The sequence below is a fragment of the Pezoporus occidentalis genome, unplaced genomic scaffold, assembly GCF_034315485.1.
Source record: "Pezoporus occidentalis ecotype Australia unplaced genomic scaffold, CSIRO_AGI_Poc_V1 ctg92, whole genome shotgun sequence".
Lineage (NCBI taxonomy): Eukaryota > Metazoa > Chordata > Aves > Psittaciformes > Psittacidae > Pezoporus > Pezoporus occidentalis.
In genome coordinates this window covers 3,043,688-3,069,411 of record NW_026916284.1, presented here as the reverse complement: position 1 = coordinate 3,069,411, position 25,724 = coordinate 3,043,688, and the positions used below count along the sequence as shown (strand labels likewise).

Here is a 25,724-nt window from a genome sequence, read left to right as displayed (position 1 = left end):
GTCTCTATGTCACTGCCATTAGAATCATATCCTCTACAGCAACACTTAAACAATCAACAGACATTTGATTTTTTAAGCTCAGGCTTTTGAGATGTTCTCATTTATAGTAAAATGGTTTCTTTCTATTATATAACTAATCACAAGTGAAAGAAAGGCTGCATATCACTTCCTTTATCCATTCCATAATAACTGAACATTTCTAATCAGCACTTGGTTTGAATTGTGGTATATTGGAAACACCTCATGTACAAATCAATGTTCTAGAGCACCCAGGTTATATTCTGTATGTATGGGGGTTGGACTAGATGAGCTTTAAAGGTCCCCCTTCCAACCCAAACTATTCTGTGATTCTATGATTCTCTGTATTATCGATTCAACTGTGAAGCCATGTGGCAAAAATGGTTATGAAAATATTTACAGGAGACTGAGTCCTCCAGCAAATCAGTAATGAACTTGTTTGTCTGACCTATTTGCTCATGACCTATAAGTGAATGTCTGCTTTTTGCTACAAACTTGTATCATACACATAACACTATCAAGTGATGCTACCTATACTAACAAAGTAGACCCTTTAATCCCTGTATCAACTTGTTCATTTTTTGTAACCCAAGAGGAGAATCTGCATTTTGATTATTCCTTCCTACTTCTTGATTAATTCAGGCAACCATGGTTAAGCTTCCTCCAGATGAGTATTAAGGGAAAAGTTTAGTATCTCTTTACATTCAATTTAGCCCTAGGAAGAGAGGTCTGAGACATGTTGATGCAGGATAGCTATGTTCTATTTTCTGGAAACGTTTAAAATTGGAACCGATAAATATTCCTTTAGGTAAAACAGACACTGTCTCACAGTTTGAATGGCTCATCTGAGATGTTTAAAGCTTTCCCTGTATTCACACGGAAGCTAGTGATCTAGGGGAAGTGGGTTATTCTTGATACACCTTTTTTCATGTAGGGACAGTATTACAAGGAAGTATTGAATGTAACTGTTTACACACACAAGGTGTCTCTGAAGACAGTAAAACTTGTTAACCTTATCCCATCCCGTATACTTTCATGGGATCTCTGAAAACCATTGTGCTCTGTGGGCCCCCTTCTCAGTGACCTGACACATCTCCAAAGTGTCAGGATTTAGGAACAGCAGCTGTACACACCTGTGCTACTTGCAAACTCACAAAGATTTCAGAAGGAAATGAGGAATTTCATCATTTGGGGCAGCTTGTTTTCTCGAAGAGTGTTGCTCCTAAACAGAAAAGCCCAGCCACTTCTTCTCAAGTGCCTTCCCTGAGCCTTTCAGCAGCACAAAAAACACTGACTCCGGGAGGAATCCACCTTCAGTCCTCAAGCCCTCTTACAATCCTGAGCCCACCATGAGCATAAGGCCCTATTTTCCTACATTGTGCCCCCTCCACCATCCAACTTACCTGAACAGAAATGCTGATGCAGAGAAAGAGACTGTGATGATTCACACTCTTGCTGTTGTGGGGCTCAGTGTTAACTCCGACCTCAGCTCAGAGGTCAGGAGAGTGCCAAACATTTTCCCAGTAGCCATCACTTCCAACAGTGCTGCTCTTCATTTTGGCTGGAGCACTTTTCTTTCCCTGCACTGTGCACTACACGGCAGTACTCAGGCACACACTGGACAGATTGACTCTTAGAAGGAACTGGAGATACTGTTTAAGGAAGCCCATACAAGAGAACATGGGAGACTTGAAATTATTGTAGTAGAAGCAGAGAACGAAGTGGACGCAAATCTATAGAGAACCAGGGTCCATTAGTTCTGTGCTCACAGAACTCTTTATGCAGATTCGCTGATTCCAGAGCATGTGATATCACCATAGAATCATGGCATGGTTTGGATTGGAAGGGACCTTAATGCTCCTCCAGCTCCAACCCCTGCCACGGGCAGGGACCCCTTCCACTGGAGCAGCTTGCTCCAAGCCCCTGTGTCCAACCTGTCCTTGAACACTGCCGGGGATGGGGCAGCCACAGTGCCAGTGCCTCACCATGCTCAAAATAAGGAACTTCTGCCTAAGAGCTCATCTCAATCTCCCTTTTCCTTTCTCAGTTTAACATTACCAGTCTCTCACTGTGTATGCAGTGACCCACTAAAGCAAGAAAATCCTCATCTCATGGAGGATCACAGTTAAGCAACCACTCATGTAGTAAGACTTTTCTCTTTAAATCTAGTTCAGACCACTGCTAAAAGAGAAAGACCTATGACCTCTGTACAATGCACATCTCAGAGTACAGCAGTCCACCTGGAATTAGGCATTCTTCTGGCACTGAAACTGTGCCTATAGGGCAACACCTACACCAAAAGCCAGGAATGGTGTGTGTTTGGGCTACATGGGAATAGAAGAAAAGCAAGTGCTTTTTCCTAGGGATTATCCCAGCTGTTTGGCTTGCTGCTGTGAACTACCAAGGTACAAGAAGAAGGTACAAGAAAAGGATTTCTTCAAGACAGAAATAAGTGCTCATGATAAAGATTAAGTACAAATGCAATATATCATTGATCACTGTGTCTAAATGAGGTTTTGTGACCACAGTTTTAAGGAAAAATGAGGCAGCTCTTGCCAAGAAATCAATTGTAGAGATGCTAAACACAAGGGAAACTTTTTAGTAAAGGGAAAAAAAGCAAAGCATGTCTTTTTATATCTCTGGTTTGATGCTCTTTGCTGCACTCACAATGGGCTATAATGTGCTTTCTGATTTTCCAGCATGAAGTCCTAATCTGATGATATTCTAATGAAGCAAGACAAATGCCCAACACAAGAATAGCCTGGCAGTTCTGCAGTAAAATATGAAGCTAAAGCCAGAACCTCAGGTAAAAGTTTTACAGGCTGAACTTTCAGAAACTCTGATGGCTGGCTGTGTAAATAAAGACATCACCTTTGGCCCATGGCTGCTGTCATGCATGAAAAGCAGTTTTCTGTTAGAAAAAATAAAGCACTCTGCATAGAATCATAGAATCCCAGACTGGTTTGGGTTGGAAAGGACCTTAAGATCATCCAGTTCCAATCCCTGCCACGGGCAGGGACACCTTCCACTAGAGCAGCTTGCTCCAAGCCCCGTCCAACCTGGCCTTGAACACTGCCAGGGAAGGAACATTTCCCACTGGGATGCAGCATTTACTCCCGGCAAATTGGGAAGGTAATATTAGCATTTGCATCAAGCATTTTGTGCTGCCATTTCCTGAAGGATATTTCAGGCAATTTTAAATGCACATCACTTCCAAAAAACAGTTGAGCACTGGAGCCAGTTATCTTTTGACTGGAAATAAATTTAAGGTTTGCCAGCTAGTTATAATAAAACATGAAGATGTGCCTGCTTCAGGTTTAGAAAGAAGCATAGCCGTGTGGTAAATAAGAAGCATTATTACCTTCAAGCTACTCTGCCTTCTTGCTCTACACCTTCATGTAGTACCTTCCACACATCCTTCGCTTCCCCAGAGGATTAAGGACAAGGCTCTCCCTACGGCTGCCCTCTTCTGGATGGAATCAAACAAGTTCCATGATTTCCACACAGATAAAATGCTGTGTCTACTTTTCAACAGAGGACGATCTAAATTCTTTCCTTATGTCTGTGTAATCACGAAGGTTACACTATGCCAGAATGAGAACTACGAAATTCTAAGCGGCTGCTTCACAGTTCCCTACATAGTTAGCCAATATTTTTTTTTACAGTTTTTAAACAACATTTTTTTTTTCCCTGGCATCTTAAAAAATCTTTGCTTTTCCATTTCTTTCCTATATTTATCAGTGCTTATAGACCACACTGCTGTTTCCCTGTAAAGTACTTAATTCTCCTCCCCATACATAATAGGAAACATTTCCATACCTCTTTGTTGCTTAAGGTAAGCATGTTAAACACTGAATATTATGTCTGGAAAGGTTCTTATATAATCTTTTCCTCTGCCCAAGTCAGGGTCAAATATTTCTTTGCTACTGTAGATCAGCGTTTGGCTGACCCTTGTTACAGCCAGCTGATAACAGGGACTGCACAGTTCCTGCAGGGAACCCAGTCCACTGCTTCACCAGTTAACTATTAGTGTTCCTGCAGGTTCGTTTATAGACTCCTCACACAAGTAAATGCCTCCACAGATGATTTTCAAAAGGACCCATTCATCAGGGAGCATGAAGTTTCTTTCTGTGAACTCTCATCTTTAAAGGACAGCAAGGATTAAGATGCAAAGTAGAAAGGCTGAGGACAAAACTTCCCTTAAAGAGGGTTTCAGTTCTTGACAGTGGAACCAGGAAGTTGGAGGTTTTCCTCAGTATTCTGTATGCACAGTCATACCAGTGCACACTTTGAAACTTTCACTGCACATCTGTGCATCACTGCATGGTCTAGGCACCACGCCAGAGGCTGAATTCCTGCGAGTCCGTGCAGCTCCCACACGTTTACAGCACTAGGACCCAGAGGGAGCTTCATTTCTGTGAGTCAGTGCAGCTAGCTGAGCCCTGTGAGCAGTGAATGAGGCTGGAAAGGCAGAGGGAATGTGAATGGCTCTTCTGGCTTGGGAAAGTGTCCACAGACTGGGGTGCTACGGACAACAAACCAGCTCGGACAACCCTCCGGATTCCGGGTACTGCCGGCGTCCAGTGCCGCTGCTCTGAGGTGAGTGCCCCACAAGAGCCAGTGTTCAAAAAGCAGGACACGGCTGTTGCACCAGTTGTGGAAGTTTGGGATCTTCAAAATTAGCCAATGTGGGTTTGCTGTACAGTGATTTTTACTCTCTTGAGGAGAACAGAGCAGATGGCTTTGAAATACAGAGTGCTCATTTCTTAAAAATAGCATTTACAAGGAAAGCATGGTCTAGGGAAACTGAAAATTGCATCTGCTAAAGCAGGTTAAACAGCACATATATCTGGAAGGTGTTCATAAAGCATTTGTATTTAAGCTTAAAGCTCAAAAACCATCTCTAGTAAGAACAGCTTAATCTTAGAGAAATGTAATATTACTCTTACTCTTTTTATCCAGGTATATGAGAATTTCTTTTTATTTGTATCATACAGCAGTCACACCTATATGAAAATTCTTTACTTTGTTCTGAATATTAAAGCTTACTTAACACTTTATTTCTTTTTCCTATAGCATAATTCTAATCTAGATAAGAACTCCTTTCTTTCTTTGCTAATATAAATAGGAATTCTGGTAAATCAAAGCATGACTGGGCCAAGGCAGAAACCTTTAGCTATAGGCAGAGTAGTAGATCACTAGAGACTGTATCCTCTAGGATGTCCACTTGGAAAAGCTTACAAACTCTCTGCTGCCTGCCAGTGATGAAACTGATAATGTTTATTGGTTTATGCCAGGTTGTAACACTGTTTTATCTGATGCACCAGGCAGAAACAAAAATGAGGACCCCAGTCAGGGAGATGGAATTTGTGTACTGAGAACAAAAAGTGTTTGTGCTGCAGTTGCTTTCTTCACTTTAAATTCTCCTTATATGCTCAAGAAGTTTTGGGAAAACAGCAAAGTGAGCCTGCTTGTCAGGCTGGTTTTTCCAAGTTGTCACAACTTCGAAGCTGCACTGTAACTGTTAGACAGATAATTTATGGGTGTTTTCATGCATTAGAGTATCACAATAAAGTCTTTTTTTTAAAGGCTTTTTTTTTTTTTTTTTTTGCTAAGACAAAGTAAAATGTGACAATTACCTGCAAAAAGAGAAAGGAGCAGCTAAGTTGCCTGTACTTTCATACTCTGCAGCTCTGGGCTGTTTCAGATATTATGGAAACCAGGCTTTTTCAAATTACCCTGACAACTACCATTACAGACATTCATCTGAAACTCAGGTTACAATATTTTCTGCCCTTCCACAAAGAGGTTACAGTGACAGAATGAAGAACCATATTAACTGGAGTGTTCACTGGAGAGTTGTAAGTAAGATTTGGCCTTTAAATATATTAGTAATTATAGATACAAATCATTTTCTAACAAATCTCAGCAAGGACTGGAGAGGAGCCCTCCTGATGAATCTGTGCAGTGGAGTAATCGTGATTTCACGTCTTTACCAATCCCAGCCACTTACCCTAAAGGGATCTGTCAGTCTCACAATAAGGTAGTAAAGAGAGTAACTGTGGTTTTCTTTTTGTCATCCGCCTAGCTAAGCAGTGTCCATTTTCTCCATCAAAAGCTTAAATTGTCTTTTCAGATGTCTTCACTTAAGTTCAGTAGAGAATTACAATGAGCACAAAGGCTCATTCTAACCCATACCCTAAGTAAACAGTTGTCACATAGAAGAACCAAGCAGTCTATTTAATCACTGTAAGATGTAAATTTAAAAGATCACGTTAGAAAAATACCTAAAATAGGTATTCAGGTTAGCATTTGCAAATGTAAAATGTGTTTCTTTAATGGGATACTTAGAACAAGGCTCAGATAGAACACATTGAAAAACTAGATTATTTCAATCAATAGAACAAGTCCCATAAATTCCCCTACTGCTCCATGGCTTTGGCCATCTAAAAATGTTCCTTTAAATGCAAGTTCTATCAATTAGTTTTGTGATTCCTTAAGAAATGCTTTTAGGATTAACAGAGTATTGAACACATATTAATTAGCATTAATTGAATTACATTAAAAGCATGTGGAAAAAATACTGCTCATTTTAAGAAGTTAACATAATTCTGCCTTTTTCTTAGTCTATATTCTAAGAGCAAAATCTGCTGATAAAAAATAAAGGGGTAATAAAATGAATGCTTTTATTCCCAAAGATTCAATATTCTAAGCCTGGAAGTCAATCCTGGATTGCTGGGTTTAGAAATATTTGTCTCTCCTTCAAATCTGAGCCCAGCTAAAGCCAGTGAAACTCAAACTGGCCACAGCAACAATGACATCTGCTGGCAAATGCCCTCTGTTGAATGGAAGTTTCAAGGGCTTATTCAGAAAGTGACCACGAACTAAAACATTAGATCAGCTGAGATACACTTAGAGAAATGCAAGATCACACCTCTGCCCAAGAAACATGCCCCATGGTAAAGAAAGTGAAAGGCACGTGTAGCAATGCTGATCCAGCTGCATTGCTCACACAGCAAGGAGGAAACTCTTCCTGTGCTGGGTTTGACTTGACCCCGGTCAGAGAGGCTGATGTGTTTAAGAGCATTTCTATGACAGAAGCTCTGGGATACATGTTCTATGGGATGCATGTGGCTTGCTCTCCTGACACAATGCCCTTTGTGCAGCTCTGCCAAATTCATGGAATATTTGCCTGTGCATGTGTTATTTACACCCAAAATGAACATGGCCAAGCAAAGCAAAATCATTTTTGTTGTTGCCAAGAGACTGTAGTAACGTCATGTGGGTTATGTGCACTCTTATCTGCCTGGTTCCACTAGTCTAAAGCTATGGAACTTGGTGGAAAGAAAATCTCAGACTGCTGACATAAACCTATACTGTCCCCAAATCCTGAACACTAAGTTCCAGTCATCATTTAGAATCATAGAATCATAGAATCGTTAGGGTTGGAAAGGACCTTAAGATCATCTAGTTCCAACCCCCTTGCCGTGGGCAGGGATGCCTTACGCTAAATCGTATCACCCAAGGCCTCATCCAACCTGGCCTTGAACACTGCCAGGGATGGAGCATTCACAACCTCCCTGGGCAAACTATTCCACCTTTCCTGTTAGGGTGCCTCACCACCCTAACAGGAAAGAATTTCCTTCTTATATCCAACCTAAACTTCCCCTGTTTAAGTTTTAACCCATTACCCCTTGTCCTATCACTACAGTCCCTAATGAAGAGTCCCTCTCCAGCATCCCTATAGGCCCCCTTCAGATACTGGAAGGCTGCTATGAGGTCTCCACGCAGCCTTCTCTTCTCCAGGCTGAACAGCCCCAACTTCCTCAGCCCGTCTTCATACGGGAGGTGCTCCAGTCCCCTGATCATCCTCGTGGCCCTTCCCTGGACTTGTTCCATCAGTTCCATGTCCTTTTTTATGTTGAGGACACCAGAACTGCACACAATACTCCAGGTGAGGTCTCACAAGAGCAGAGTAGAGGGGCACGATCACCTCCTTCGACCTGCTGGTCACGCTCCTTTTGATGCAGCCCAGGTTACAGTTGCTTTCTGGGCTGCAAGCGCACACTGCCAGCTCATGTTCATTTTCTCATCAACCAACACCCCCAAGTCCTTCTCCACAGGGCTGCTCTGAATCTCTTCTCTGCCCAACCTGTAGCTGTGCCTGGGATTGCTCTAACCCAGGTGTAGGACCTTGCACTTGGCATGGTTAAACCTCATGAGGTTGGCATCAGCCCACCTCACAAGCGTGTCGAGGTCCCTCTGGATGGCATTCCTTCCCTCCAGGGTATCAACCGAACCACACAGCTTGGTGTCATCGGCAAACTTGCTGAGGGCGCACTCAATCCCACTGTCCATGTCAGCGACGAAGATGTTGAACAAGACCGGTCCCAACACCGATCCCTGAGGGACGCCACTCGTTACTGGTCTCCAGCCGGACATTGAGCCATTGACCACAACTCTTTGCGTGCAGCCATCCAACCAGTTCTTTATCCACTGAGTGGTCCATCCATCAAATTGATGTCGCTCCAATTTAGAGCCAAGGATGTCGTGTGGGACAGTGTCGAACGCTTTGTACAAGTCCAGGTAGATGACATCAACTGCTCTACCCCTCTCCATCAGTTCTGTAGCCCCATCAGAGAAGGCCACCAAATTGGTCAGGCAGGATTTCCCCTTAGTGAAGCCATGCTGGCTGTCACCAAGCACCTTGTTGTTTTTCATGTGCCTTAGCATGCCATCCAGGAGAATCTGCTCCAAGATTTTGCCAGGCACAGAGGTGAGACTGACTGGTCTGTAATTCCCCAGGCCATCCATTTTCCCCTTCTTGAAAATGGGGGTTATATTTCCCTTTTTCCAGTCATCGGGAACTTCACCTGACTGCCATGATTTCTCAAATATGATGGCCAGGGGCTTTGCAACTTCATTTGCCAGCTCCTTTAAGACCTGCGGATGGATCTCATCAGGACCCATGGACTTGTGCACGTTCAGCTTTTTAAGATGGTCTCAAACCAGTTCCTCTCCTACAGTGGGCGCAAGGGCTTCATTCTCACAGTCCCTGCATCTGCCTTCCAAGACTTGGGTGGTTTGGTCAGAGCCTTGGCCAGTGAAGACCGAGGCAAAGAAGACATTCAGAACCTCAGCCTTCTCCAAATCCTGTGTAGCCAGTTCTCCCGAGAGCTTCCTGAGGGGGCCTACATTCTCCCTAGTCTGTTTTTTATTTGCTATGTCCTTGTAGAATCCCTTCCTGTTATCTTTAATACCTCTAGCTAAGTTTAATTCTAACTGGGCCTTAGCTTTCCTAACCTGGTCCCTATCTTCCCGGACAACATCCCTGTACTCTTTCACTTATTATAAGCCTCTTTTTTCAATTGAATTTTCCTCAGGAGCTCCTTATCCATCCAAGGAGGTCTCCTGGCCCTCCTGCTGCACTTCCTGCTGCACCTCAGAAAGTGAAACATGTAAGGGTGAGAATGATGACAGCCTGGAAAATTTTCCATATTTAGAGAAACTATAGAGCTTATGATTTCTACGTTGCATTAGATGTGTTTTTCAGCCTGTAGCATTGCATAAAGAAACACTCCAATGACACAGAACTTCCTCTGTGTACAAGTAGGATTCTCCGTCCACAGATCTTGCTTCTGTGAGATAATTAAGTGCTTGCAAACAAGTTCTGATGTACTGGAACATCAACACCTGCCACTTGGAAACAATTACTGGGACACATGCAGAGGGATGAAATCCAATTTAGTGGATACATAAATGAAGACGTAAGATGCTGACTGCATTGGCAGAGCTGGTAAGTCACTGAGGATGCAGAGTTGGCTACAGCAGTTCACTAGGCAGCACATCTCTGAATGCATTAGCCCCAAGTGAAGCACACCCATGTACACCACACTGCCCAGTGCTCTCATTTATTTAGAAATGAGAGACAGAAAGAAGAATGCAGTACTTGACTACCTTCAGGCATAATCTCTGTGTGACTATATTCACGTGGAAGACATTTAGATTGTACCACTACTGCACAGCAAGAGAAAATATGCAAAGTGCTGACTGGTATTTTGAGCCTTGCATACAGCTATTAAGATGCAAATTGCTATTTGCCTGTAGAAATCATACATATATATGTACAAGACTTGTCTGGCATATTATTTAAATTCAAAATGAAAATAACTGCATGGGGGAGTTTGAAATAACATGCTCAATGGCTTTACTGCCAGCTTCTGGAGCTTCACTTGAATTTCCTGTGCCATTTTCCAATGAATGAAACACCTTTAACTTTTTCTTACCTTGAAAACAGCATTTATTTCCCAGTAAAGAGCCTTTCTTCTTTTTCGCCTAAGCTCTTGCGTTCACAACAATGCTTTGAGATTTTATGGCACAGTAGCTGCCATTATCAGAGAACAAAAATCAAGATTGATCAGACACACGTTTTCTGTTGCTGGGATCAGTTTTATCACATTACTATGGCTTCCACATTACCTAGAGATATTCCCTGGAAGAAACTGTGAGATGGTGACAACAGAGAGCAAAAATAATAGAATCATATAATGGTATGGGCTGGAAAGGAGCTTAAGATCATCCAGTTCCAACCCCCACTTCCACTAGAGCAGCTTGCTCCAAGCCCCTGTGTCCAACCTTGAGCACTGCCAGGGACGGGGCAGCCACAGCTTCTCTGGGCAACCTGTGCCCGCGCCTCAGCACCTTCCCACAAGGAAAGAACTTCTTCCTTGTATCTAACCTGAACTTTCTCTGTTTCAGTTTGAACCCATCACCCCTTGTCCTATCGCTACAGTTGTTGATGAAAAATCCTGAGGAACTGCCTGTCCTGACCTTTACAGCCCAAACCCTAACACAGTCTCCCCTCAGGGTGACAGTCCCTACAGATGTTCTCTGGACACAGATCTGATCGCTGTCAGAAATCAAACCTGCAGGAGCAAGGCCACTCTGTGTAGTTCAAGACATTTTTTGTTCAGAGATTTTCCAAAACTGAATATTGAACCCAGACCACTAAAACTGATTTCAAAACCAACTTTCCCTAATTGATGTTCCTGGCTCCAAAATCAAATTTCCTGTTCCCACAGGGTCCATAACAATGTGCTAATAAAAGATCAGATTCTGCTCCCATTGACTTGCTATGTATCAAAACTCTCATTGATTTCAGTGGAAAAAGATTCAAGCACAAAGACTGAAAAAGTCAAACAGAAGGTTAAGAGTTTGACTTTGTTTTGGGCCTTGGTTTACATATTATTGCCAAAATCATAATGACCATTTCTGTGACGCAAATACGAGGATCTTTCCAGGAATAAAATCAATGCAATGAATGAATAATCGATTAACTGAATCTGTTCCTTACACTATGTCATTTAGTTTGGAGTGCCCTATTTGTGAGAAATAGTGCTGCCTTAAAAAGTATGTGACAAAAACTGATTTAGCTCAGTTAGTTCTTAACTGCTCTGAAAAGTAATAAAAGGTTAGATTCTTTCTAGCAGTTCTGACCCACAATGAGGAAATTAGCCCAGTATAAGTACAGCTGGTAAGCAGATTATTTTTTTGACAACTTTCTATATAGGCTAAGTATGGCTTTGCTAGTCTAAAAATTACTACTTTGAATCATTCCTATTCTGGATAGTTTCATATTTTGCCCTCTGTACTGTGTAGGTATAAAGGTGACAAATTTTTTTGTGGTCTGGTTCACTGATTTACTTCGGTGAAGCACTTTGGTTTGTTCTTTACACAACCATATGTGATCCAGGCTTTTAAAAGGAAACTCTTCAGAAATTTTGGGGATGGAAATTCACCAAACACCTCATTGCTATGTGTTCTTTGATTACAATACATTTAACAGCTCTGGCTCACACAATATGTGGGGGTTTTCTTCTGTTTTGAAACATATCTTTCCCTTTTTTTGTTTGAAGCCTTTATGTGCTGGATGACTCAGGTATGGAAAAAGACCTGTGCTTGTGCACAGAGCCATTTGCCCTGTGGTGAATGACACAGCCTGCATTTTCTGAAATGCATCATTTCCTGCCCATTATTTCACGATCTCTTTTTGATGCTCTATGTATGAGCTCCAGAGCAGCATTTACGGTGCGTGTATTAGCACAGCCATCCAAATTGCTCATTTCAACTATTCATTGCTTAACACATTGCAAGAACAGCTCGAATTCTGATGAACTTAACTATAAATTCAGCCCCACTTAGGAGCTGTACTTTCACTAATCATCAAAATAATCATATTGTGGCCTTTAAGGAGGGTCAGCAGGTCACATCAGCTGCTTGAGTCAGTAGGCAAGAATGAACTGTCACACTGTGCATGGATGTCTGGTCACTGCAGGTGTGCATATTCCTAACTTTCTGGTGCTTTCATATTTCAGACTGGAAAATAACACTTTTACACAGCAGCCTTTGAACAATTTTCCCTCATTAAGAATGGGCAAGGAGGCATAGAATAGCCATCTCTGAAAATGTACAAGTTTTTCACCTTATTTAGATGTAGGAAGTGCATTTTCTAACTGCAGCTGATGGACTGTGACAGTGCTCAGCCTGCAGACAGCTGCTCCTCAGACAGTTGTGACTTCAGGGTTTTAAGCTTGAAATGGGAGACCTGAGATGAGCTCTTAGGCAGAAGTTCTTTACTTTGAGCGTGGTGAAGCTTCAGCACAGGGTGCCCAGAGAAGCCATGGCTGCCCCATCCCTGGCAGTGTTCAAGACCAGGTTGGACACAGGGGCTTGGAGCTGCTCTAGTGGAAGGTGTCCCTGCCCGTAGCAGGGGGTTGGAACTGGATGAGCTTTAAGGTCCCTTCCGACAGGAACCACTCTGTGATTCTATGATATGACTCATAGGACAACTTGCTTCAGGGCAGAATGTTCTACAAAAGATAGGGCATTTTTTTGTTTCAAAAGCAGCTACCAATTCCCAGTTTCACTGTACTTGTGCGTCACATTAAGAACCCACTTAGCAGATTCTGAAGCATCTGAAAATCAGTATAGAATTAGGGAGCTCAAGAGCTTTGGAAATTTTATTCCAGGAACTGAAAATTGTGCATTTAAAAACTGAGATACCCACAGGTAATGTGTTCTATCAGGCACTTACAAAGTGCTAAGTTACACTGCACTCCTTATCAGCTTCCTTTTACATTTCTGGAAGCCCCTAGGAAACAAACTATACCTGCTGCTTTTGTGCTTAAATTTGTGCCCCTTTGTTTCTAAGGTTTTAGTAAGTTAGAAATATTCAAAAGAAATGCTTTCTAATAATTCACATTTAGTAGAGTTTCATACTCCATTCAAATTTTACTGCTGTTTGTCTCAAGGAATCAAGCACACTGTGATTGATTCCTTGGTGAAGTGTTCAAAACCTATGAGACAAACACACATGCATGTAACCTTAGGGGATTTAAACGTTTTGAATTACATTTACACATTCCTTCTTTTGAACTAAGCATGCAAGTGGATATAGGGCTTGTTGCGTTTACTTTGTATAGCTACAGTCCATTAAATTTGAGTGATTTTTGGATTCTTTAGAAAGGCAATGGATTCCAAAGCGACCACTGACTTTATTCTGGTTTGTATCAAGCTTCTATAGCTTTGTTTGGTTATAACTTCAGTAACCCAAGAATTGTGTTTCAGAAGTTACAGCTTTCTTTCCTCATTAAGAAAATCATTTAAGTCTTTTATGGTCAATGGATACAAGCTCCTTATGTACCAGTAATAGAAGAGGATATTCTGCATCCAAAGTTAATAACCTAGAGGATATCTGAAGTTTTCCACGATTTTCTCTCTTTTTTGTGTGTGCTAGCTCTTTATGAACACAAGTAGAATTATGGACACCACGTACAGAGTCATGTTTGACAAGTTTGTTCAGATTGCTGATCACTAGGAAATGTCACATTTGTACACTTCCATTAGTTTCTGATCTCCTAAGAATTCTTAAGTAGCAGGAAAAGTAAATGCACAGTTCCATCTTTTTTAATTATTGTTACCACTTTCACACGTCTAGAAAAGGACTATGCCTTCTGCAGGACTTTCAACATGGAAAATACTTCATAGCAACAGACATAAAGAAAAGTTTGTTAAAGCAACAGTGTACAGAACAAACCAGAAGTCAGTTTTACAGGGTTCCCTGAGATGAAGGTGGCCTTCAAATACTGACAAGTATAGCATCTCTCTACATCACTACAACTACCTGAAAGGAGGATGGAGCCAGGAGATGGCTGATCACCGGTCCCAAGGAACAAGTGATGGGACAAGAGGAAATAGCCTCAAGCTGCACCAGGGGAAAGTTAGACTGGAGATTAAGAACAATTCCTTCCTCAAACGGTGCTCAGGCATTGGACAGGCTGCCCAGGGCAGTGCTGGAGTCACCGTGCCTGCAAGTGTTCACATACCGTGTTGATGAGGACTTCAGTGGCAAGGGTTAGTGGTGGCCTTGGCAGTCCTGGGGAATGGTTGGACTTTATGACCCTGAAGGTCTTTTCCAACCTGGTTGATTCCATGACTCCATGACTGCATGATCAAAGAACAGATCAAATTGGATGGGATATCAGGAGGTCCTCTGTGCATCTTCCTGCTAAAGAAGGATCTCTGTACCATTTACTAGAGGACTAAGACTGGGAGTCAATAACAAGCAGCAAACTTTCTGCAATATTATTTTCTTGGTAGATGTGCTCAGTGCAGAATTTTAGGGATGAGCGGGGTTCATCCAAGGTCTTTAAGGAACTCGGAACCAAGGAACAGCATTATGGTTGACATTCAGTCTCCTAGGTAAGATTCAAATTGGCTTCACTATGAAGGATGACATCCATGTGATAACAGCCTGTATTTATTACTGGTTTAACACCTAAAAGGTTTTCCACATGAGAAGCCACTCATTCTTTCTCTCATTAGACAGTTTGGGGTTTGGGGCTTTGGTTTAGGCATTTCTGGTTTGCTTTTCCTTTCCAGCTGGCTGCAGTCCACAGCCATTAGCTTTGGCATTTTCTCTTTTTATCATATATTGCCTTTGACCAAGAATTCAGGTTAAGTACTTCCATCACCTATAAAAAGGATACCTTTTCACAGGCTAGATCCTTTCCCCACTATTTGGCTGCTGTACTGGGGATTAGGCCCGGTTCCTCAGCTCTTCCCACTACCATATTTTTGGACTTATGCGAAACAGTAAAAGTCCAAAGGGGATTTAAATCATGGGCAGATTCAGAAGGCTCAGCTGCCTGGTGCCTCTTCTACTGCAAAAGCTAAGTGCACCAAAGGGAACCACCAGATGACAGGCTCAATAATGACAGAGAGCCATTGCTCCACACCATGGAATTAAGCTGCAGAACTCCCAGCCCTTTGCTGCTCAAAATGTACATTGACTCAAGGAATAGGTAGACAGGGACATGGATGGGAAATACACTGAGGATTTTAAACACATAGAAAATCCTGCACAGAAAGCTGCTCATTCAAAAACTGCAGGAGAGGAAAGTGATTGGAAAAGTACCACTATATGCTTATGTTTCTCTTAGACACTTCCAGAATTTGCCTCTTCAAGGAAACAGGATTGACAAGATTCTTTCATCTGGTCCATCTCCGTCATTCTTACGTACTGATAGTGTGTTGAAGGGGTTCTCTTTAATGGGGAATGCACTGTGATCTTTCTTCTGATCACAGTGTTGGCAATTTTATCAATTTCCCTCAGCAAAACTGACTGCACTACTGCATTTCTTACCTGTAAGAAAAGGTACACAAACCATCAAGGGAAATAAATAAGAACATAGGGAAAATAGCCTCTTTATCCTGTTCTGTTTTTACCGTGCTTACAGTGTAGAGCCAGTCATTTTTCAATCAACTATGCATTCAAGGTTGTTTTATACTCACTTCTTCCCCTAAGACTCCAGTCCTGTAAATAAGGCTGGTATCCTCTGTTCATCTATGGATGACATTCTTCTGTATTCCTACCACCGGCTGGCTGTTTCATAGTGTTGTTTGCTAAGATTACCAAGCAATCCATAATGCTCTACAAAAAGGTTTTTGCCTCTTTTTTGTTTGTCATGCTTTTTGTATTACCATTAACTGCAAATATAACTTGTTCCTGCAGGTCACAGACACACATGTTAAAAAGCTCGGGGTCTGCCCTTCTCTTTTCCCCTGGGTTCATAATTTTACTTCAGTTCCTTGTATTAAAACCAGAATAAGAAGAAATAATGAAACCTTCTTCTCTGTGGTGATCAGAGTTTCTGGCATGTACTAAATTTGTAACCATCTGCGAGGTTTGAGTAACTTCTAGGACATAGAGATACACATGTCTAACACAAACTCCCTAATCAAACAGACCACTAACACCATAGCTTTTATTCTGGTCAGGACTTCCACCTATCCTACATTTTAATCAAACTTGTAGAAACATTATTTAGAAAGCTAGTAGCTTTAAAACCTCCAGCCTTCTGTGAGATGTGAATGGCACTCAAGAATTTCAAGGGTCATTGCGTCAAGGGTTCACAAGACAGTGTAATTTCATAAGTGTCATTTCCCTATTAAGCCAGACTAAAACCAGGTGATGCTCTGTGTTGCCCCCACCTTGAAGTCTGCACAGCAACTAAGAACTGTGTACTCAATTATGCTTTGCACTTGTGTACCAACTTATGTTTTAGTTACAAAGATGTCAAGCCACACAGCCTAAGCATGCTTTATTTTGCATGTCAAGGACCCATTCCATTCCTCTGCTTGTTATTGGTGTTTCTTATCAAAGCTCTAAATATTCAACATCTATTATTTTGTTCCACCTGGATCCAAATCCTCCAGCCCCAATCATTCTTGCCAAACTCTCCTCTCATTATTTTCTCAGGCACAAGCAGTAAACAGAAGAGTGCAAAGGTTCACTGCTCAGCCTCACATTCCAGAACACTTTATATATGCCAAAAGTGTGAGTTTCTGGCTTTGCCAAAGCATGCAGAATCACATCACATGCATTAGAGGGACTTTGATCCACCAGCTCTCCCTAGATGTGCATTCCTGCACTGTAAACTGCCTTTGTGAACAGCGTAGTGCTGTGAAGGGTTGCACTAAACACCACTTTTTCCCCTCCGTGCTTCAAAAGAAAAACACGTAGCCTTTTCCTTCTCCGCTCTCCCACTCCTTCTGTTCTATTTGAAAGCAAAGAAAGTAGAAAACTACTTATGAACTACAGAATTTCCTACCTTTGTTCAACATTTCAAATTTGCAAAAGCATTCAAATCACAGAATCACAGAATTTGTTTGAATTCAGTCATCTGAATTCAGTCTTCAGCACTGTAACCAGGATTGTTCCATCACTTGAAAGGAAATACTTTCTAAGAAAATCACCCATTTCCAATGCCACAGAAAACCTGATGTAATGTTGTTCAGCAGATTTAAAGTTCATCTCTCTATCTTTGCAATAAAATTTTGCAAAAGCTCTTTTTCAAGAGACATCTATTTGAAGTGTGACATTGCACACAGAAAGTAGGTGCACATCTGATCAAAACTTCCCTCTGCTTTCCATTTTAAGCTGGCAGAAAATGATGTACAAAACTTGACTATCTGCTTTGAACCTAATATTCACAAAAAAAAAACCAAATAAAACAGAAAGATTACACAATATGTACCTTTAAAAAGATTTTTAAGTCAGAGACCTGTTAGGCATATGTTATTAAAAAAACCCAAAACCCAGCCCAACAGTTATTTTCCTTGTGTTAAGCAACCTAAAATTGTCATGTAGTCATCATCTGATGAACAGTGTAGTAAAAATACGCAAATACCTAAAAAAAATCTACTCCTAATGCTATAATTATGATAACAATCTGTGGAGTACCATTCTTGACCATACAACATAGCCAGATCACATCTGGCTACAAATGTCATCTTTTGTTTCTTTCCACCATATGCTCATGCATACTACCTTCCAATTCGGAATATAATTGCTTTCTTGTCACTATTATGCTTGGACTAGAGGATCTCCCTTCCAGTTTTACCACTTCTGTGATTCTGTGTGATTCTGTGTGATTCTGTGATTGCTCCTGACAACTGATTCAATAGAAACCAGCATTCCCAAGTAATACAACAAGATGCACATCAAATATCCAGACAAAGGAAATACGTGGTTACAGTGTTAAGTGATATAATGACAATGAATTTCAAGTATTTCAGGTTAATGTAATTAATATTGGCATACAAAACATGGAAATACCATAATGGTGTGGGGAAAGAATTCTGCATTTTATTATGTTTTCTCTGTTCTGATTAATGACTAGACAGCAAAGACCAAAATGGTAGCAGACAGCTCGCGTATCACCAGCAGGTTCCCAGCTGACAAGCTGTAGGTGCAGTATATAAGCTTTAGAGCACATGTGCCCAGATTCCTTACAAAATGCCAACACTGTTCTTTGCAGGGTTGAACATAAAAGCAGAAAAAGAAACCACTTACCCAACACAGAAAACCAGAACTTAATATTAGTATTATCAACCCTGTGTGAGTTAGTAACAAGTTTTACTTGTTAGTAAAAGGTGAATTTCGAATGAGAATTTACATCCCTTTTGCATCTTCCCCACTCATGTGGGGGAGCTCCAAATTCCCTGTTGCAGGTGCAGCATGGACCCATGGCAAGGCACAAAGCAGAGGAAAAAAAACTGCAAAAAAAGAGCTCTGACAAAACCCTTTAACCTGCTTCTCCTATTTCCTGCAGCTTTACTTCCCTCTTTTCCCAGCAACGCCATCATTCAACAAATCATGAAGTAAAAAGGAAGAATCTTCCATTTCCAGCATTTTTATTGAGTGAAGCCTTATTGGCATGAGATAAATGTATCACCTTTATCCACTGGGGAAAGAAACAACCAACTAAACAAGAAAGAAAAGCAATTGCTTACTCTTTAATGACAGCTCTTACCTAAGGTTCTACCACCTGCTTTGCTCCATAATATAGTAGAGCCAGATGGGAAACTGTTTAATCCAGGTGCATGGTTGCAGCCAGATGTCTGTGTTGTAACTTTTATCTTTATGTGGCTGGTATAGACTACTGTGTCATACTGGGTCACAAAATGAGTATGAATCCATGAGCTGTGACATGGTGTTAAGGTGTTCAGTGTGCTTGGAATCTCTCATATTACAAAAGTGATGGAATAGCTTCACATGACAAATACCAAATATTCATCAAAGCAAGCAGTCAGTAAAGCTGTGCAACCATGTGGGAGCAGTAAAGAAGATGAGTCATTTATGGATGTGCTGATGATCAGGTTTTCATTATTGCACACAACCTGGGGCACATAAGGAACTAGACACGTATTGAAACAATCACCGTTAATTTCAACTAGATGAACTCTTGCAAGAAAATTTAACATAAGCCGTCTTCAGCTCCTATTTGAAACATTTTTTTGCTAGATGCAAGAAACAAAATCCACAGAAATACCCTTTGGGGATTAACTATCTAAAAATAATAGATGAAAAAACCTACTGACTTATCTCTAAAATACCCCTTTTCCCTTCCAGGCGTGATTTTTGCCACTTGTAGTAATATCTGCAAGAGGTTTTGTAGGTTGCTATTGTTTCTCTTTCTAAAATATTCTAAAAGCCTGTTTTAATTCCTAGAGGCTCTGCAAATTATCTGTCCCAGAAACAAGGCAGCATTGCAGAATCATTCAGAAAGAAGAATGTGAGAGAAGGAAGGTGCCATTTTTCATCTGTCAGTCTATATACTGAAGTGGAACCTAATGCAAACCTGCACAATGAAATAAAGTTCCTCTACTCGGAAAGAGTCATAGTGAAAATCTTCAAATTAAGAACATCACAAGTATAGGACAAGAGGGAACAGCCTCAAACTGCACCAGGGGAGGGTTATACTGGAGATTAGGAACAATTCCTTTACCCAAGGGCTGCTCGGGTTGGAGTCACCGCCCCTGAAAGCGTTCACACACCATGTACAGGAGGCCCTCAGTGCCATGGGTTAGTGGTGGCCTTGGCAGTGCTGAGCAATGGTTGGACTTGATGTCTTGAAGGTCTTTTCCAACCTAGTAGACTCCATGATTCTCTAAGTGTTCAGGAAGAAATTAACTGCTTGACTGAGAATATCCCTGGCTTTTTATTTTATCTAAAACACATGAGTGATATTTTGAAACATTTGATTGAACTCAGTCACTCAATCTTAATTTGGTATTTTGAAACATTTCATTGAACTTGCAGTCACTCAGTCTTAATTATGGTTTGGCATTTGCCTCTGTGTAGGCTGATCCATAGGGAACGCCATTCATACCAATCCTGAAGTAGAACAGGATGACGCAGCTGATTAATCAACTTTCTTTTCTTATTAAGAAATGAGTTGGCTTCCCCAACTAAAATGATCATTGCCAAGCTCATGCTAGAACTCACATGGTTTGGGTCACCCCTAACACATTCTAGGAGAAGGAAATTAGCCTGTACAACTGATGAACACAAAAAGCAATACTGCACCCACGGTTTGCTGTCCAGCATCAATTCCACGGCATTTGTGAGAGAAATGTTCCTGTTCCTGTTGCTTTCTGATCAAGATTTGTCCCTAACTTGGAAGCACAAGCCCAGGGCTTATGGGTTCTGATGGTGGTATCAACTGCTATCTAGACAAGTAGGTACCAAAACCAGAGCACCTGTAGTTTTCTAAATAGATCTAGCCAATTCCTTAGCTAAAGCACAGCACAGGATCTGCAGGTGAGCCATGTCCCTGACTTCCAATCCAGAAATTTCCTGAATCTATTAACCAAGTCAGCAGAAGGAAAAAAAAAACCTACTTGTAAAAACCTTAAGTAAACATGGAGCTATTTTTCCCTTTCATTAATAGGTAAATTACAACAGAAAAGCAGCCACTCTACAAGCACAGTATGTGATCACTGTCATGAAATGCCTTCAACATAAATGGACTTCATGACAAAGTTAAGCAAACCTCAATTAAAGGCACAATGCTTTGAGACAGAAACAACCCATCACTCTCCCAGCTTCCCACTAAGTAGGTCTCCAAGCCTGGAAATGTTGCCAGCTATGGGGAAGTTTAGAAAGCTAATGACAGTAAAAATAGGATTCACTAGAAACTGTAATTCTGACTCCAGTAAGCATTGCCAGAGGCCTGACATGAAGAAACAAGTACTATTTCAAGCCGACTGCAAAGCCAAGGGAAAGATTAACATCTGTCAGAATCAGCCACAGATGAGATTGTTATTGATCCCTGAATGTCACAAGAATTTAGAAGGGCTAAAAGGAAATAAAAAATACTCATGCATCTGGGGATTTGCTTTGTAAATTCAAATACCTTTCCCTGCAGTTCAGCTGTGTATTTTCAAATTGCTGCGTGTGAGGCAGCTCAATGTTATAAGAAGAGGTACTTCTTCCAACTTATTCACTGTCAAGCTTAGTCTTGTATGAAAAGAAGGGACAAGAAGCAGTTCTGTTGCTGCAGCAATCACTGCAGTTACTAGTCTTCAAACCATTGATTTTTTGTGTTTAGGCCCTGTCGCTGTGGATTTTGTTTCTGTCTTATCCGTGTCCATCCCTAATAACAAGATTAAGACTTCGCTCACATTCTTCTAATTAAAATGCTGTAATTCTGAGAAGGGATTCCAGGTCTTCTTTTAGCAGGATAATCAGGGTATCTGTGAGTTCAAGTTAGCATTTTTTAACATCTAAGTTAGCACAAAGATGGCACTCTTCCATGCAGGCCATAACTCCTTATCCACAGTGGTTTTAACAACACACTCCATTTTATAGCGGTGGTAGCAACAGCACTGCATACTACAGAGAGCTGCTACGCTGCCTTGAGCTGATGAGTTTACAGGTTTTGAACTTGCCATCCTTCTCAGTAGTTTAAGCAACCAAAGGCTGTACACATTTTACCATGCTAAGAACATAGATGCATTAGTCTGCAACATATTTAGAATCAGAGAATGGTTAGGGTTGGAAAGGAACTTAAGATCATCAAGTTTCAACCCCCATTTCCCTTACTAAACTGGAAGAAGGAGGATCTGAACTTCAAGCTGTATTGCACTTAACCAGCTATAGCCTTCAAATATTATTTACAAGTTATTATTTCTGTAGCTTCTTATTCCTACAGCAAGTTACCATTCCACAGCTTTCAGAAGTGCCTCTTCCCACTCCAACTCCTTCTCTAATATCTTCTATAAGGGATGTGATACAGAACTAAGAGAAGTTTTGGTATAATCGGCTTCCACAAGATTGTTTTAATCAATGTAGGTGAGAAACCTTGTTACAACCATTTAGTCAGCTGTCGTGGGGTTCAGCCCATTTGTCCTGGGTTCAGCCCATTTCCAAGAGCTTACAAATTCAGTCTATTGATGGAAATAATAAAGGTTCATACCTAATATAATAATAACTAATATAAAAAAATAACCTGATTTAATAGGTGTCCCTGCCCATCTTCCAACACAAATCATTCTATGATTCTGTAGTAAAAGACAGCAAGGAAAATAATACACTGGTAAACACAGTAATAGTGATCTTCTAATCCTGGACTACCTTTATTGGAAGTCCCACATTTCAAACTCTGCCTAGTGGGGAAGTCAGTGAACCCCATGGGAAGGTGAAGAGTGAAAAGTGTAAAGATGTGTGATGACATCAGCGATTAGCATTGCTTTGCTATTTAGGCATTTAGATTTATTCAGATTTACAACAAGGCCAAAGAGTTCTAGAAGGAGTGGTAGAAGCATTCAAGAGCACAACTGAAATAAAAGGGATGCCTCTTCTCCATTATACTTTCTGACTACAGCAAAAAATGTATTCAGCAATCAGATGACACCAGCAAGCAGAAAACGAACATGTAAGAACCCCACAAATGTTCTTAACATGAGTTGCCAAACTGAGACTTTCAAGAATTGTCAAGGCTGACAGGTTAGTCCAACTCCCAGTTTCCTGTTCATAAGCAGAAGCTGCTGAAGCCTGAACTTCATTTAAACTTCTTTGCACTTCGTTCTTTGCTTAAAGAATTCCATATAAAGGAAGTGAAAAGTACACGAAAGGATCAATCTTTTCTTTACAAGCACTTTTCTGTTTTAAGTGTATGACCAGAGCTGCTCAAAGACACAGGCATTTATCTCAGAGACAGCTGCAGACTCCCAGCCAGGGAGGACATCTTGCACTCTATCACCAGTCACTTCACTGTACATTGCACAGATTGCCAGCAAGCTTTCTGTGAGGTAAGGATGTTGCAGAGTGCTCAGGCTCCAGAGGCCACTGGTTCAAGATTCAGACATTTATATTTCACCTAAAGTGTCTGGTTAGAAAAGAAAAACCTCCTGTCTTAAAACATTCACAGCAGATGCCTCCCCTCAAACTCTGACATAATACAAAGACAGAAAACTCCTACTCACCCACTGCTCACTGGGTCTGCTCCCAGAAGCCCACACAATACAGCTAAAATATGGACCCAGTTCAAGCTCTCTTTGCTCTCTGGGAGCATTAGTTAGATTTTTTTTATGCAGCAGCTGCCTGACACACTCAGGATGCTGGGAACTTTGCATAGTGCAGAAGACCAGTCTGTATTTTTCTGGCCTCATAGGTTTAGTGTCAGGGTGTCAACTAAAGCAGAGCTGAGATTTTCAGGGCATAGGAATGAAGCAACCTCCTAAATCAAGACACTATAATTGCTTATTCAGTTCAAGGAAATGCAGTTTGAATTCTTTTTTTTCTGATTATATATTCTGTTTCTAATGTAGAGAATCCACTGCATTTTGTTTCTACCTCTCTTCATGCTTGCCAGCAGTTGTCTAGCATTAAGAGACACTTTGCAATGTATTAATACAGTAAAGTGTAAATACCTTCCACAGAAGATGAAAGCCAAATGCTTAAGACAAGAGGTCTAGCATACACTGCAGCAAAGCTCAGGTGGGGCAGAAACTCTGAGGCAGCTGGTCTCAACGTGTAGAAGGAGAAGGCAGGGAGACTTGCAGATAAAGGAGAGGCTGCAGTCAGAAAGCACGTGGAGCAGACACTTGGTGCTGGAGAGGAAACAAAAAAAGCGTATGTCAAGACATAGGTATGATCAGGGGCAGGACCGAGTTCCAGAGAATATGAGATTTTATCAGCAGGAATATATTGCTTGGTACTTGAGTGTGCTGCCCAGCAAATCAGTATCAAGCCAGCCCAACTGCTGCCCAGAAGAGCAGTTCTGTTTAGACAGGGGATGCACAGGTCTGTCCAGCCCAGAGGGAATGCAAGTGCCTATCTGCACTTAGTCATAGTAGCAGTCACAGGCTGGACTTGGGGATGACAATTCCATTCTCCCAGTGCTTTTTAATCTACTCATTCCATGAAAAAAGACGCAACAAAGGATTACGTAAAGAGAAAAGGATCTGGAACTCATATGGGTTGCAAACACTCATGAAAACACACTTGTTTTTCTACCACTTGAGTCATGCACGCACAAAAATACAATGAACAAATGAGAATAAAAAGGCAAATAAAAGAGTGCAAACAAATAGGTTCTGTTTCCCAGCATCCTGAAAACTTCTGCAGATCAGCTTTGCAATGGTTTACTCTTCTGCCAATTAACCAAAGCAATCTTCTAGGCTTAACACACTTCAGAACAGAAAACAAGCAGGCAAAAAAACAGAGGTATGGAGCCTTTTGCATAATGTCAACACATTTACACACAAACCTTACTTTAATCCTAAGTAAATCCTGAGGATAAACGTAAGAAGTATGAAAGCACATGGGCAAGAATTCCTGAAGCACCACAGTCTACACAACAGCTCTGTCTCTTCATGGAAAATGATCCAGCATCAAGTGCTAGAATGCAAAGACAAAATCCTATTCGTTTGTTTTCTTTTTCTGATCATGTCCAAATGAGCCAAAGTATAAGAACAAAGATGGCTTAAAGATCTAAGCAATCCTAAGATCCTTGTGTTTTCCTTGGTAAAATACCCTAGATGTCAGGAAACTTTCATTTCTCTCGTTAGGAACTACTTGTGCTTCTAGGGAGCATTACAACAGTTACACAGGTTTCTGTGTAACTCTTTCAATGTTTCCCTGGTTGACCTTGTTTTATAAGGCAGTATTTGCAGATTTTGTTGTGGACAAGCTCTACTCCAGACCCTGTTCCTAGGAGACTTCATCCTCTTATGTCAAAATGAAACCAGATTTTAAAGGGTCAGAGAGAAAAAAACCCTTTTATTCCACCTCTTTAGTAACTTCCAATTTTAACATTACTAGGAACTACTAAAACACCTTCCAAGATGAAAGCTTTTCTTTCCCCCAACTCAAACATTTGCTTAGTGTATATGACAAAACCCACCATATTTCACATCTCTGTATCAGAGAACTTAGAAATTCTAAGGAAATTGTTTTGAATGCAAATTAAATGGGAAAGGCATGCGGAGTAGAGGGGTTTGAGCATCCCTACATCTTCACAATCTTCACAACGAGCTCAGGCTTTGCAGTGAGGAGATATACAAATACCTGCCCAATCTTTGCATGTCAGCTCATGCATAGCAGGTCACAGCTCACTGCTATCCACTGCGTATGTCCAGTAGTCATCCAGAAATGACATATTTCTCACATTTACAGGATATGTCAAAGAAGGTAAAAGTCAAACCGCTAAAGAGCAACTGCCCAGTTACTTGTTGTTTATGCATTCAGTTCAACTCGGGGCATGTTGATTTAAAGGAAAGTATTAACATTCAATTTAAAATATCATTCCCATACCTTATGTGGACTTCTAACAAAATGAGTTCAATGTAGTTACAAT

At 41.1% G+C, this 25,724-nt stretch overlaps 1 protein-coding gene and 1 long non-coding RNA gene across 4 annotated transcripts in view; one reads left to right on the top strand and one right to left on the bottom strand.

Moving 5' to 3' along the window:
- LOC134156951 (uncharacterized) overlaps positions 1-25,724 on the bottom strand; it is a 90,704-nt gene that overhangs the window by 23,898 nt on the left and 41,082 nt on the right. The window contains exon 3 of the long non-coding RNA XR_009962141.1: positions 23,797-23,976. This is a non-coding gene — a long non-coding RNA (uncharacterized LOC134156951). The remainder of the gene's footprint in view (positions 1-23,796; positions 23,977-25,724) is intronic.
- The window catches only part of NGF (nerve growth factor), a 35,747-nt gene continuing 13,759 nt past the window's right edge, over positions 3,737-25,724 (top strand). The window contains exons 1-2 of one of the 3 annotated variants that reach the window (XM_062605396.1): positions 4,533-4,617; positions 9,648-9,814. Coding sequence is in view for 1 of the 3 variants with exons in the window: in XM_062605394.1 (XP_062461378.1) it covers positions 4,474-4,617 (144 nt within the window). In the remaining 2 variants the exon portion in view is untranslated. Of the gene's footprint in view, positions 4,618-9,647; positions 9,815-25,724 lie in introns of all 3 variants that reach the window. The other 2 variants (XM_062605394.1, XM_062605395.1) reach the window with 2 other exon arrangements.